Raw genomic sequence first — 14232 nt, forward strand, 5'->3', positions numbered from 1 at the left:
GAATTTATTTTATTGTTTGGGTACATTATTGTTCAGTGTACATGCTCACATCTGAAACAAACTTTACGTGCTTGATAACTCTCCCACCCCGCAGACATCTACACGTCAATACCGATTTATATTCATAGCAGCAAGTGCTATGTAGCTCCACATAGGGGACACAGGAAGTGACATATAACACCTTCATGCGGCGTCATAACCGCGTAGCAAATTCACAGCCGCACCGGCAGAGCTCGAGAATATGCAACTCGGCCGGCTCACACGCGGACGCGCTTACAAGTGCGAGGGCCCGCCCAACGCTGCTTGCAGCTTTAATTTTCCTTGTATCTGCTTCCCCTTGGACATATTATCCATAAACATGGCATTTCTTTTCATATTTATGCTGATGACACACAAATGTACTTGCCCGTCAGATCCACAGACCCTGGAATGCTGAGTTCACTTACCGACTGCCTTTGTGAAGTTAAGAAATGGATGTCAAATAACTTCCTCCAGCTGAACTCAGACAAAACAGAAATCCTGGTCATCGGGTCCCAGCAGATGGCAAATCAAATACTGCCATCTGCTGGTTCCCTAGTAAATCACATTAAGCCTGTGGCAAAGAACCTTGGTGTTTGGTTTGATAGTAATTTAAATTTCGAGCAGCACACCACAAAGCTTGTTCAATCATGTTTTTATCAACTTAGAAATATAGCAAAAATTCGATCTATGTTAACTTTTAAGGATAACTGAGACCATTTTACACGCCTTCATCTCATCACACCTGGATTATTGCAACAGCCTTTTCACCTGTTTAACCCAAAAACCTGCCCGAGGAAATCAGGTCAGCTGAGTCAGTGAACTCTTAAGTCCCTTCTTAAAACATAATTTTATAGGAGAGCCTTTCCCGATCTTATATGACTTTATTTTATCCCTTTTATTTTATTCTATTTTACTAGTTTTATATTTATCTTAAACGTGTATTTTAATCTTTTCAATGTTTTCATGCTTTTATCTTGTATTGTTTTTGTATTATTGTCTTTTGGGTATTATTTACACTTGTTAAAGCACTTTGTAACTTGTTTTTGAAAAGTGCTCTACAAATAAAGATTATTATTGTATAATGTAGGGCTGCACAATATATTGTTTTAGCATCGGCATCGCAATGTGCCCTTGCGCAATAGTCACATCACAGAAGAATGCAATGTCAAGCAAGTCAAATAAGCTCATGAGTTCCACCTCAACTTTTTTGCTGATGTATACAAAAGGAAAACTTGCACGGTTCTCATTTTTCATGACTTTTCTACAAGAGAAATCTGTCTGATGTAACATAATTTAATCCGATTTAATGGTTCTTGGATAAACAAAGTTTGTTGCTAATGAGCGACAAGCAGGCTCTGCATGCACAGCGACCAGCAATAACAATGTTGTTTAGCTGTCGTCAATAACTTGAAAACCACCTAAACTGTGGATTTGGTTGCAAAAAGAAAATAAACTTTTGTAAAGGACTCAGGGGGTTGGTGTATAGCTGCATTAATGCTCAAGAAAGGATAGTTTGCACTCAAAAAGCCTTCAGACCTACCAAGTCACCCCAAAATTCTAGGATGCTTATTTCATTTCAAATAGAGCATTTGAAGTCATCTGGTGAAAATTCCTGTATTTTTTCATATCGCAATATAAATCGCAGAAAAGAAAAATATTGCTATGTCAGTCTTTTCCAATATCATGCAGCCCTAGTGTAATGTAAATTTCTTTTATTAAAAATGGATTTTATAAAATTGGTATTGGAAAAAAAAATTTCAGGAAACTGTAGCGAAATCAAGGTATTTAAGTTATTAGGTACATTTTTGAACGATACCCAGCATTAAGCGTAATATTTAGATACATGTTTGCAATGATTTTTATCTAATTCAAACATGGACTCTGTATTGGTCTTCAGTGATCTGTGTTTTGTAGCGGTGTTGTGCAAAAAAAATTGCCAATTATCCCTGTGGAGATTTTATGCCAGACTTTGTTTAGTTCATTAGATGTAAGGAGCTGGAGAGAGGAGGAATGCAGGCCACGCCGAAAGCCTCAATGGGTTAGGCTAACAGGCTGCCGTGCACAATAATGTCACCATTATGCGTTTCCTGGGTGACTTAAACGAATAGACATTATTACGAAATTGTGCATTAGCCCAAGTCAGCAGTTAGTGCTGCTGCAGTCTCATTTCGTTTAGAGTTGAGAGAGAAAGATGGCGAGAAAGTGAAAGGAGGAGGGAGGGGGAGGATGGGAAAATGGTTCAGAAAAAAAGGCGATGTAAAGGAGAAAGGGGGAATGAAAAGGACGCTATTTGCCAGAGGCTGACAGGACATGCAAAAGGAGGTAAAAGGATACATGGAGAGGCACAGATGGACTGACAGACATGGGAGGGGGCGTTGGTGAGGATGATTGAGAGGTAGAAAGAGGAGAGCTGTAATTGTCAGTAACTGTTGTATTTAGACAGGGAGAGTTGGAGGAAGAAAGAGGCTGGCAGGGAGGAGGATGGTGTAAATCAGCGGTCTGAGTGACAGCTTTATGTGCCCCTTGGAGCCCCAACTATTCGATTAATGAGAGAAGAGAAACCTTAACCACCTTCCCTCTCTGCCTCGTCTTTTTCTGCTATCTTGCACTTTCAGGGACATAAATCATAGACTCTTAAGCAGTCACTTTAGGTAGCTGCTACACAATTCTTCCTCAAATTGTTGACTGTAAGGTATCCCTGTCCTATGACACATTACATTAATGAGATTTTACTGCAGCTAGTGTCCATTGAACCACATTCATTCAGTTGTTAGAGGACCAAGTTAACATTATGAGAAATACGCTTATTCTCTTTTTAGCCAAGAGTTAGTTGAGAATCTTGAAACCACTCTGACGTATGTTTGGTAAATACAAAGCTGGAGCCAGAAGCCAGGTAGCTTAGCATAAAAACTGGAAACAGAAGACCATTAGCCTGGCTCTGTCCAAAAGTAAACACATCTGCTCTTTAGCGCACATAAAGCTCACTTCTTAACACATTATATCTCATTTGTTTAAAGGACAGTGTAGTGTAGACAGTGTAAAAACGTCAAGTTGTGGTTTTATGAGTGGTTATGTGCAAGAGGGGCAGCTAGGTTTCATTTTTTTATTTTTTTGGGGGGGGGTTGGTATGGATTAAACAAATAATGTTTTGATTATTCAGCTTTAGAGGTGCTGGTAGACAGGTGTTACTTTTAGACAGAGCCAGGCCAGGGTGCTTCCTCCCTGTTTCCAGAGTTTATGCTAAGCTAAGCTAACAGGCTGGTGGAATCAATCTTCTAATCTAAACCCTAAGCAAGAAATTGAATGAGCACATACCAAAATGTCGAAGGATTCCCCCAAAGGGATGATGTGTTAAATGCAGTCACATGCAGGGACAAAGCTGCCTTTAAAACAAAGATATTCAAACAGTAAAAGATGGAAAAGAAATAAAACACTGAGATTTTTGCCAGAGGGAAGAAATTGGATTTTTTTTATATAAACTTCACAAGTAAAAAAGTTTTTTCCAGTTAATCTCACCGGGATCCCCTTCAGCTTAATTCTTTGACTACAAACCCATACTTGTATAGCTCGGTCACTTTTGTGTGTGAATGGGCTGGTGGTCATCAAGTGCACATAGTTAAACTGGTTCACTGAGGTCAAGGGCAAAACATGTTTTTTTTTTTTAAAGATGAAAACTCCCCCTTGTAGTAAACGCCTCCACAGATATTTCAGTTAGGCACATATTATGACAAAGTCAAAGCTAGCTTTACTTCATTCTGTGCCTTTTCACCCTTAGCCAAACCCACATGTTTCTTAATCTGGTGAGACAGCTCCTCTGAGAGATGGCCTCAGTCAGAAAAAGACCTCTCTCTCTTTCGCGTTTTCTTCCCGCCCTCTCTATCTTCTGTGCTATTACCGACCTAAACAAGATCTCCTGGGCTGCCTGCCTTGTTATGTACTTTTCATCACAAAAGGAGTACAAAAGTGAAAGAGATGTAACATAAAGAGTTGAAAGAGAGAAGTGTAAAACTGGCTCGATCTGCTTGTGAAATGTCTTGACATACAGGGTGTCAGAAGCACTGTATGAATTCATACCCTCTTGGAGTGATGCAACAGCTGCAACAATGCAATGTAACGCCTGGCGCTGCACCTTTTTTTATTTATTTATTTTTTTTATGGCTTTTTGATGAAAATGTTACTGGTGTTTGTGTCATTTTGAGACACAGTAGAGGAACTGTGGTAGCGCATCTGTGGTGTACATCTGCCACATTTCAGTTACAAAGCGCTTAACTTTGGCCGTGGCTCAACTCTGTGCCAGTAATGTATCTACCGCTGTTATGGTGTAGAAATTATCTTTGAGGTCCATCATGTGGCATTTAAGCTATTTGTTGAAATTAACACCTAAGTCAAAGCTTTACAAGGCAGCTTAACACTTCTGTAAGCCCAAACATGCAACTGCGTGAACACAGTGTGAAATTCTAGAGTTTAAAGGGCTTTATTACTCAAAAATCATGCAATGTAACATGAAGAACAGTCACACTGACCAGACATTAATGATTTCCTTTAATTGGCTAGTAGTGCATGTTGTGTATGTATGTGGTGGGGAAAAATGTTTTGGTGAGCACTCTCTCTTACTGCTGGTAAGAGACAGTTTTGTATTTTGCTTTTGATTGGTGATGGTCACTTCCACCTTATTTTAATTCTTGATTCATATTTTAGTCGATTAAATGTCAAAAACAATTTGTTTTGAGTAACAGCACAAAGCCCAAAGATATTTAGTTTAAAGAAAGTCTTTACACTGGAGAAGATGGAATCAGTAACCAGTATTTCACATTTGTGCTTGAAAAATGATTTTACCATAAAACTTTAATTAATAGCTTAAATCACTAAACTGGGTGTTGCATTCATTGTACGTGATACTTCAGGACAAACCAATGAAAGTGTAGTACATTAATCTAGATACACTGTATATAGTATCTAACTTGAAAATTGTCTCATTATGGCAAGCCGCAGGTTGCAATCACTGTGGAGAGTCCAACAGTGCATGAAATGCATCCAAGTAGAAAGGCAAGATGTAATTACAAAATAACATTTGCAGATTGGCTATATTGAAGAAATGGTGTGTACTGAATGTGAGATGTCTTTGTCATAAATGAAACTATAACCCCTAAAACATTTAATACATGTTTTTCTCAGCCCACAAAGTCACAATCCTGGTTCATCAAAAAAAAAAACACCTTTTATTACCAAGAATATTGTGAGGTTTGCATCACTTAACAGATCAGACCACATCTACTTTTGTCACGATCTGACTTGATAACATTCAGACACTTGTCAGGGAACCTGCAAACACAACTACCCATCCACAAACATTGTACTGTGTGTGTTGAGCAGGGTGCCTGCCCTTTCTACACTGAGCCAGACAATCCCTGGAGTTGTGTATTTCTGTTGTTTGTGTTCGAGTGTGTTTGTGTGTCTGACTTTCTCCTCGGTTTCTCTTCCTGTCCTCCAGCACTGAGCATGTATATTTTCTCTTATGTCAATCCCCTTATTGTTAAGTTACATAACAGCACTTAGTCAAGTAACAATCCGGCAGTGATGGTGCTAAGGGCTGCAGGATAACTGTACTTCCTATGTACTTCTGGCACTCCTCTGGCTGAGAGCTCTTCTGAAAGTTGTTGTTGACTTTTCAACCTGCTTAGTGGAGTCGACTTTTCTCTCTGGAAATGGAGTGGATCTCCTTCTTACATGAGTCACATCTCTGGAATTAATTTATGGAAATGAAGTCATGTATACCGCAGATTGGGGGATTTTGGTCAAATGTAGCTCTCAAACTGCTGAGCGGGCCATTCTTTCTAAGCCGGCGGGTTTTGCCATCCCTTCATTTGAGACCACCAGTTAGAACAGAAATGATGAAATGTGATGTTTGAAATGATTCCAGGTGTAGACGAGCATAGTTGTGATTCTGAGTGAATGTAGAGGTTTGGGGGATACATGACTTCAGTTACATCACGTATAAGTGACAAATACTACAGTTGACAGATTCTTAGTTGAGGTTGTATTATTACAAAGTGTAATATATTGAAATCAGTCGATACTACTTGTGAATACTACAAGCTAAATTATATGTTATGGACAAAAAAGTATGCACACCTCATTATATGGCTCGTGATAATGTCAAATCATCATCGTAATATGATCAACACAATATATCATACGTCAAATCAAATATAAATGATGATCAAATTGACGTGCAGTGGAATTCTCTGTGTTCAGCTTTTATGCATTATATATGATATAGTAACAAAAACTTTGCAATAGTCATGTTAATTCGGACACCAGATAACATTTTATGATCCTGTCATCCCAACACAGAACACGTTGGTGAACAGATAAATGTTCATTTGGAATTATTACCTGGCCTTTACTTTCATAATCTAATTCAAATAATTGTTTATATTAAAACCACTTTTAAAAATGATCAGAGAACTGATCCTAGCAGTTTCTACAAAATTTGATGACTTTAGAAAGCTAGTTGGAGTGGACTGCACAATATTGCATTGGGATAGCATCTTTTTATTCCCATCCCGATATTGTATAACCGCCACATGTTATTGTAAATTTAAATTTTGAGACATTGTTTTGCATGAACCCTGTGCGCTAGAGTAGCCTATATTACTGTTTGTCCTCTGAGGCATCTGTCAAGGAAGTGAAATCTATATCTGGAGAGTTTATAATGAATAAAGGGCCAGATGCACTGGTGACCTATAGTGTTGCCGCTCATGCAGCACAGAGAAGGAGATGCCCATGCTCGTCTCCCCCAGTCTATTCATAGCCAAGGCGGTGTGACTCCCCCGCCTCTGACTGACTGTTTCCTGCTTTTCTTCTTGCTCAATTACTTCTCCTCTAACTCCCACATGTGGGTCTTCAGCTCTTTGGCAGGAAGGCGTACCTTGTGGAGGTTGGAAGCCGAAGCACAGCTGACTGGTGAAGCAAGCAGAAATGTGTGTGGTTAAAGAAAGGCACGCAACGTGTTTTTGTCGAGAAAAGACAGGCGCTGATGGTGTGTTGAACGCAAGAGAAACTTACCACCTGTAGTAGTGTTTCTTTCAAATTCACTTAGTTGCAGTGCACCACCTCCCTTTCCTGCCCCTATCTGGGTAAAATGCCCCAACAGCTGGCCAAATACAAATGCAACATCAATTCATCATTCAGCCAAATTGCTCAGCCTGTCCTCCAACCCACCAAAACACAACAGTTACAATTGCAATTACTGCGCAAATATCAATGGATCATCATATAAACAGTCAAGTGAGAGCCATTTTCAAAGTGCAGCACTCTAGGATCCGGACCCAGATGCAAATATGGAAAGAAACGGGTAGGGTTATGACTGTGAAAGTGCTGAAAGAGATACAGTTAAAATGTGGGAGGAAGATGGTGTCACCCTGTACTCATCCTGTCAGACGTTGTTTTTCTAGTACTTTCCTCTCCCTCCCACCAGCCCTCTTTCATGTCTTTATTCTGCTGATACAACCTCCTCCTGTCTGCTGACTAACTGACCCACATTCCTCTGTGTGACTCGCTGCCCTTAGAGTGTGTGTGTGCGCACTCGAGCCTACATTTCTGCTTCTGTGTCTTTTTTGTGTGTGTGTGCATTCGTGTGCCTTTTCCTCTGTCTATCTCTGCCCCTCCTCTGTCAATCCCCCCCCAAAAAAGTGTGCCGTTTCCCTTAGGCTTCAGCAGGAAACAATTAGATGATTGCTCTTTTTAGAGGAGCGCCAGTGACTGAACATAAATGATTGGTAAAATGCCTCATTTACTCACTCACTCTGTGTTTGTCTGTTTTTTGCTGTGTTCCACTCATTGTGGGAACTCCGTTTGCAGAAGTGACATTTCTTCATTAAATTAAATAAATGGTGCTCACTGAGATGAGTCTCCCTCTAGTGGAGGGTTGAGTTTCTGCAAGGTAAATGTCTAATTTAGCATGGCAATTCAGTGATTCTGCCCAAGGTTTGAGACGGCTGTGCATGATTGCTGTCAGATGACAATTCTTGTATTTCTTGTGATACACTTTCAGGAAGACAGAAAATCATGATTAGCATGCGTTAAGTCATGCAGCAGTGACTGAAAATGATCAAGCTTTCTCATCTTTTAATAATGTTAACCCACTGTAACCACTGACTCTGAATTGTATTGGTTTTTGCATTGTTCGAATAACTCTGGCACAATACATCAAATGCAAAGATTTATGTTAAATATTGTACAGTACATGGTCGAAAGAAAAAATAAGTAAATAAATAATCTGCAAATGTTTACAGTGAACTGTGAGACTGGCTTTCAAGAATAATCTTTGTTCCTGCTTTCTTAAATTTCAGGTATAAAACATCAGCCAGCTAACTTCTGGGGGATTGGAGCATTTGAGACCTTAAGGAGGAGAGGTGGCTATCAAGAGAAATCAAGAGGGGAGAGAACATTACAGGCTGTAACAGGATGGCTCTGGTCGACAAACATAAAGTGAAACGTCAGCGGCTGGACAGGATCTGTGAGGGTGAGACAGACTCCTTTACTCCTCTCTTTCAATCTCTGCTTTCTGCTTTTTATGTGGATTTGAAGTGATGGCCACACATCTGTAGGTCACTGGAAATTGATCATTTAGGTTGTGGGATGCTTTTGTCTTTGTGTGTGCACATGTAACTTTGAGTGTGTGTGTTAGTGGCACGGGTTGATGTTGAAGCCATAAAAGATTCCCTCCACTGTTCTATGGAAATTCAATTTCCACTAGTATTTAAGCCTTTCAGCCTGCTGCTGCAAATTCAGTGAAAAGCCAGTGGGATCGTTTTGCATATTGTGTGTTTGTGTCTGTCAAAAGGGAGCCTTGGGACCAGCCGAGGCTCCAAACTTTGGCTTTGAAGGCTGTTAAGGAGGGAGAAAGGCTGTGTGTGTTTGTGTGTGTGTGTGTTCTAGGGGAGTTTGGGTTGGTGGCTGAATGTGACTTGAGTTTGATGGTTCCAGATTGCTGGAGAAGTAGGAGGTTTGTGAAGCACTCCTCAGAGCCCTGGGATTGATTATATCGCATAGTGGGATTGATTTGTGTGGTGGCTATGTGCATTTATGTGTGTGTGTAATAGAAAGACAAAGCAAGAGATTTTCCTTTCATTTTTTCCTCACACATATTTTTACTTAACCACTAACAGGAGCCACTGAATGTCTGAATGCTTATTTAGCGTGTGTTTGTGTGCCCAAACTCATACTCACCCTTCACTCATTCATCAGTGATGCATATACTGTACTGTATAGTGCAAGATTACTCTTTTGTGATCTCCTTTTTCACTAGCTTCTAGAACTCATTGCAGAAAAAGTGAAACAACTTCCTGGGGTTTACTTTCTGTATTTTCTCCTGCACTATACAGTATATCACTGTAAAGGAGTAAGTATGCTTCAAACATCCCCCCACACCTTTTAAATGTCATAATTGGAGGCTACTTTTGTCAGTTTTTGTGCGTACCAAGAAGTGCGACACAATGAATGCTTTCCAGGAGAGATTGTCCTTCGAGTGCCTTGAGACTCCCTTTAGACATCGCCTGATGACATGTTGTTTAAACTAGCTCAGTTCAAGCAGACCCTGATCATAACCCATGTGTTCACGGTACCTGCAGTACCCACGCTTTCTTCTAATGTCAACTTTCTGACTGCTGTCTCTGCTGTCTCAAAAATGTTTACACTCTCTGTCCATTCTCAAAGCCTGTCACCTGACAGGCCTCTGTCTGTCAAACTAGTGACGTTTAACCTACGACAGTCTTGGGCTCATGGGAAAATGGTGTTTGTTAAAGACGGCTCAAAACATAAATATTAAATAAACAATTAGGCCTATGTGATATTCAAAATAATCACCTCAACATCCAAAATGGAAGGAATTATATGATTGTATTTGTAAATACATGGGGTTGTATTTTTAATCATTTGCATTATTTAAAATGTCATTGCGATTTTGAATGTTACACTGTAGAGTTTTATTGTCAAGTAGCTAACATTACGTAGAGCATCCTATGATTTCTCTTATAGAATCAAATAACTAATTAAGAGCAATCTTATCAGAAAAATTAACCCTTGAACATACACCAGCGTGAAAAGAACTACCTAAAATGAGAGAAACTATTTTTCGGAAAAATGTATTTGGTGAGTGCTTTGACTTGATTTTGCTACATGAGTATAGTGAAACTTGCTCACCCCAATTCCCCAAAGTCCAAGGTAACATCCTGACAATCCTTAATTTATCAAAGCAATAAACAAAAACACAAGGATATTCAAATTAGAGTGATATAAAACAAAGAAAAGCAGCAAAGTATTATATATTTCAAATGTCAGATTTTGAATTAGGCCTAGGTCTAGCACATAGACGTTCCAGTTTCATTTAAGCTCTCTCTTAGCGAAACCATAGGATTTCCTCAGTAAGACTGAGTTATATCACATTAACACTCTTCAGAGTATCAAGTATCACCATTCCTCTTTGTTCATGTCTAAGGACAATCCCGTTGAGATTGAGAAACACAATATAATAGATTCCTAAATTAAGCAGTGATGCTGTCTGTTTCCACCCTCAGAATGAGAGCCACATGTGGCATCTCAAAACTCTCCAAACCACCAACCCTGCTCGCTTGGAAAGACTTTTTCCCTCTATTTTTTTTTCACAAGAACAACGACTGTATATTGCCTAAGGAGGCTGTATGTTAAACATCACATCAAAATATTTTCTGATCTGCCCTAAAGACCTTCAGCAGTGTCCATGTCTCCTCTGCTTATCACCAGTGAGGTCATTCTTTCAAAAATGAAGGGGAATTTTTTTCCTGGTGCAATTAGTCACCACAGCTGCTCTTAAAAATGTGCAGAAGAGGGTGATTCACATCGAAGAAGTTAAAAGATCAGAGGGTGGTGAATCACGTTGTTTTCACGGTACCGTTAAATCTGCTCAACCATATAAAACGGGTATTTCAAAACCAGAGGCATGGGATGTTCTGCACCATAATGTCAAAGCCACCCACTATTATATATAAGAGTGTTTGGACTGAGGCGTGAAATAGATATCAAAGTTTGCATCATGTGTATCGACAAAAACAAGGACGAGTGATTGTGATTGCGTTGCCGTTGTGTGTTGCACTTGGCGAGACGGCGAGAGAAGCTTCCCTAATCTCCATTTATCTTCTGAGGATAACTGTGTCAATCCAATACTTGTTTCACAGCGAAGTGCATTGATTACATCTTTAGTCATTGTGATGAGTGGCTAACTGAGCCATGCCTCTGTCCTAAATTAAATTCGAAATGGCTGATCAAGTGTGGCTGCTTACTCCCATCAAAAGTAGTCACGGTGCTGGAATGTAGATTTCCCGGCAATGGTGGATGTTTTACCATTGCGGATATCAGATGTGACTCACTGCCCTTTGCTTTCATGTTCTATTTTTGTGGTTTTCAAATTGGACATGCAAGGTCAAAACTTGGGCTGCAAACTCATGTCTATCAATTATTAATGTCTGTAACATGTCAGAAAATGGTAACACTCGCTCATCCCAATTCCCCAGAGCCTAAGGTGACATCTAGATGTCCTTTGTTTTGTCCAACCAACAGTCAAAAACACACTTATATTCATATTACACTGATAAGTATTTGGAATATATCACCTTGGGCTCTGGGAAATTATTTATATATACATAAACACATTATAGGCAAAACAATGAATTGATTCATCTAGGATATAATTATCGTTGGATGCCCTTATTATATTCACCCATCTACTGTATATAACGTTAGTTTTGTGAGTAGCATGAAGGGAACATACTACTTAATCCTGCTGAATGATCAGTCTAATTTGATGATGAATTGAAAGTGTAAACACGTTTTATGAGGTTGACAGAGGTGGCTCACTCCTGCTAAAGAACTGCTAAAAGCACTCTGGGAAACCATTAAAAAATGTTTGATAATTACTGTATTTTTGGTTTATTTGTCAGTCAGCTAATTGATTACTCAGATCATTGTTTCAACACAGAAGGATTTTGTTTGAATTAAATCCATCAGTAAAGTCAGCTTTAATTGATTATACAAATTATCAACCTCAAACACACATTTCTCGATTCAGCCTAACAGCACTGTTTAGTTTAGATACCGGCTTCAAAATATATATGGTACAACTGTTCCTTCTGTTGTGGCTTTGATAAAGTGCCAAGAAGAGTGTAACTGCAACAAGGGAACTGTGGCAAACATCTGTTGTGAGCATCAGTTCCCATACTCTCCTATTCCCCCCTTTTCTTTTCTCTACTCTCTCTCTCTCTGTCTCGCCTTCTGTCCACTCCATCTGTGTACCCAGCATGCATTGGCTTGGGCAGCAGCGCAAGTCGTTGCCATTGCCGTTTAGCCAGAGCTAACTGACTGATCTGGGCAGAGATGGGATGTGAGCGGCGCTGCGACGTGAACTAGGTCGCGGTAACAGCATGTTCCTGAATGTTGATTTACAAGTTATAAATCTGTGCTTGGATGCAAACACCACAAGGTGGGGTAGTGTAATTTGTCATGGCAATTCCAAGTGTTTGAGTTGGCAGTTAAATAAATATGTTAATGCTTGATAATGCATCTTGTTTTGTCACGTGTACAACAGGAGGACATGTTTAAACAGTGAACAGTGAATAATGCTGTAGCATGCAAGCTACAATACCATAAAACTTAGCCTGTGTATTATTTATATTGTCACGTTTAACAGACCTGCAAGCTTTTTTAATAAGAGAACTTTTCATATTAAATAGAGAGGACAACCAGGGACGCTGTTGAGGGGAAGGGAGGGGTGTCCTGATGCGGTGGGGGAGGCTTCTTATGCTGAGTTTTTCAACACAGACTCTGCTGCATCCACCTCTCTGCTTTCATCCCTCCCTCCCACTCGCCTCCCCACGCTCTGGCATCCAGCTCTTGGATGAAGTCATCGGAGCGGTTTCTGGGTCTGACCCCCCCTCGGGCTTGTTCCAGGCTCCTCACGAAAACACACGACCCCTTTTATAGGGAGGAAAAATAGCAGATAGAAAAATGGTCGAAATTGTTGTTTTTGAAAGTGAATTATAATTATTTTTTAGCAAAGCTGCATGTGTGATGGTGATATTATTACCATTAAAGTGTGACTGTCTCTTTCTCACACCTTGAATGAAATGTTCTGGTATGGTTTTCCTTTCTCTTTCAGTGTCTGCATTTTGCTTTTGATTGGGCTGGCATGTAGTGGTTGTTGGAAGTTGGAAATAAGTTGCTGGAAAAATCTAATTTCAAAATGAACTCCTCATCAACGAGTCGACATTAAGTATTATAATGACATGTGGCTACTCTGTATTGGGCTTGAGGTTCAATGAAAGATGGCCCAGAGTGGTGGGATCATGGGATTTCTCCTTAATGTAGCTGACATACAGGAAATCCTGAAAAAATTGTGGGCTTTTGCCTGTTTGTCAATTCAGAAAGTTACACAAATCGAGTATATGATTGTCATGGACCTCCATTTTTCAGTCCATTTAGATCCTATGGAGATGCTTTCAGAGACAAATAATCCCACTGGAATTGTGTACAAGGCAGCCATGTACATAATGTCTGTTAAGTGTGCATTACAATTCATCTGACAGCGTGATTCTTTGCAGCAGGAGTGGCATTGTAATCCCATCCCCAGTTAGTGCCTCCTGCCCCACGCTCATGCATAAGTCAATGTGTGTTTAACATTCAAATCATGCCTTGAGGACGTGACGTGTCGCACTGTAGGAGACAGTTGTTTTTATTTCTGTTGCAGTGCAGTATTCACTTTGAGTTACCGTGTGATTTTTATTCATTTATGCACGTCAGACCGAGGCCAAGGCTTCAGCTGCAGTTTGCGCGTGTGAATGAAGAGGGACAATAACGAAGCGCCGTTGCCGCTGCCGTCTCTGCTGCATGTCAGAAGATGAGCAGAACAGGGTCAAAAGGCAGAGTGGGGATCCAGGATCTTGCAAGCCAAATATCTTTGTGCACTCTGTGTATGTGTGTCTCTGAGTGGGTGGATAGATGGAGTGGTGAGGGTGAGTGACAAGCAAATGTCTAAATGAGCTTGTTGCATGTGAACCCTCTGATTCCAACATTTGCATGCAAACCATTTTACATGGTTAAAACATGCACCAGCGAGCACACACAAGCACACTCACACACCTCTGGCTCTCCTGCTGCCTTAGCTGTAATATTAATGTG

The 14232-nt window shown here is 40.1% G+C and overlaps 1 protein-coding gene across 2 annotated transcripts in view; it reads left to right on the forward strand.

Annotated features, from left to right (window-relative positions):
* The window catches only part of ctbp2a (C-terminal binding protein 2a), a 112829-nt gene that overhangs the window by 60265 nt on the left and 38332 nt on the right, over nucleotides 1-14232 (forward strand). For both annotated transcript variants that reach the window (XM_046070414.1, XM_046070416.1), the window contains exon 2: nucleotides 8376-8548. In XM_046070414.1, the coding sequence (XP_045926370.1) occupies nucleotides 8491-8548 (58 nt within the window). In that variant the 5' untranslated portion in view covers nucleotides 8376-8490. The remainder of the gene's footprint in view (nucleotides 1-8375; nucleotides 8549-14232) is intronic.

Source organism: Micropterus dolomieu, linkage group LG15, assembly GCF_021292245.1.
Source record: "Micropterus dolomieu isolate WLL.071019.BEF.003 ecotype Adirondacks linkage group LG15, ASM2129224v1, whole genome shotgun sequence".
In the NCBI taxonomy this organism is placed as follows: domain Eukaryota; kingdom Metazoa; phylum Chordata; class Actinopteri; order Centrarchiformes; family Centrarchidae; genus Micropterus; species Micropterus dolomieu.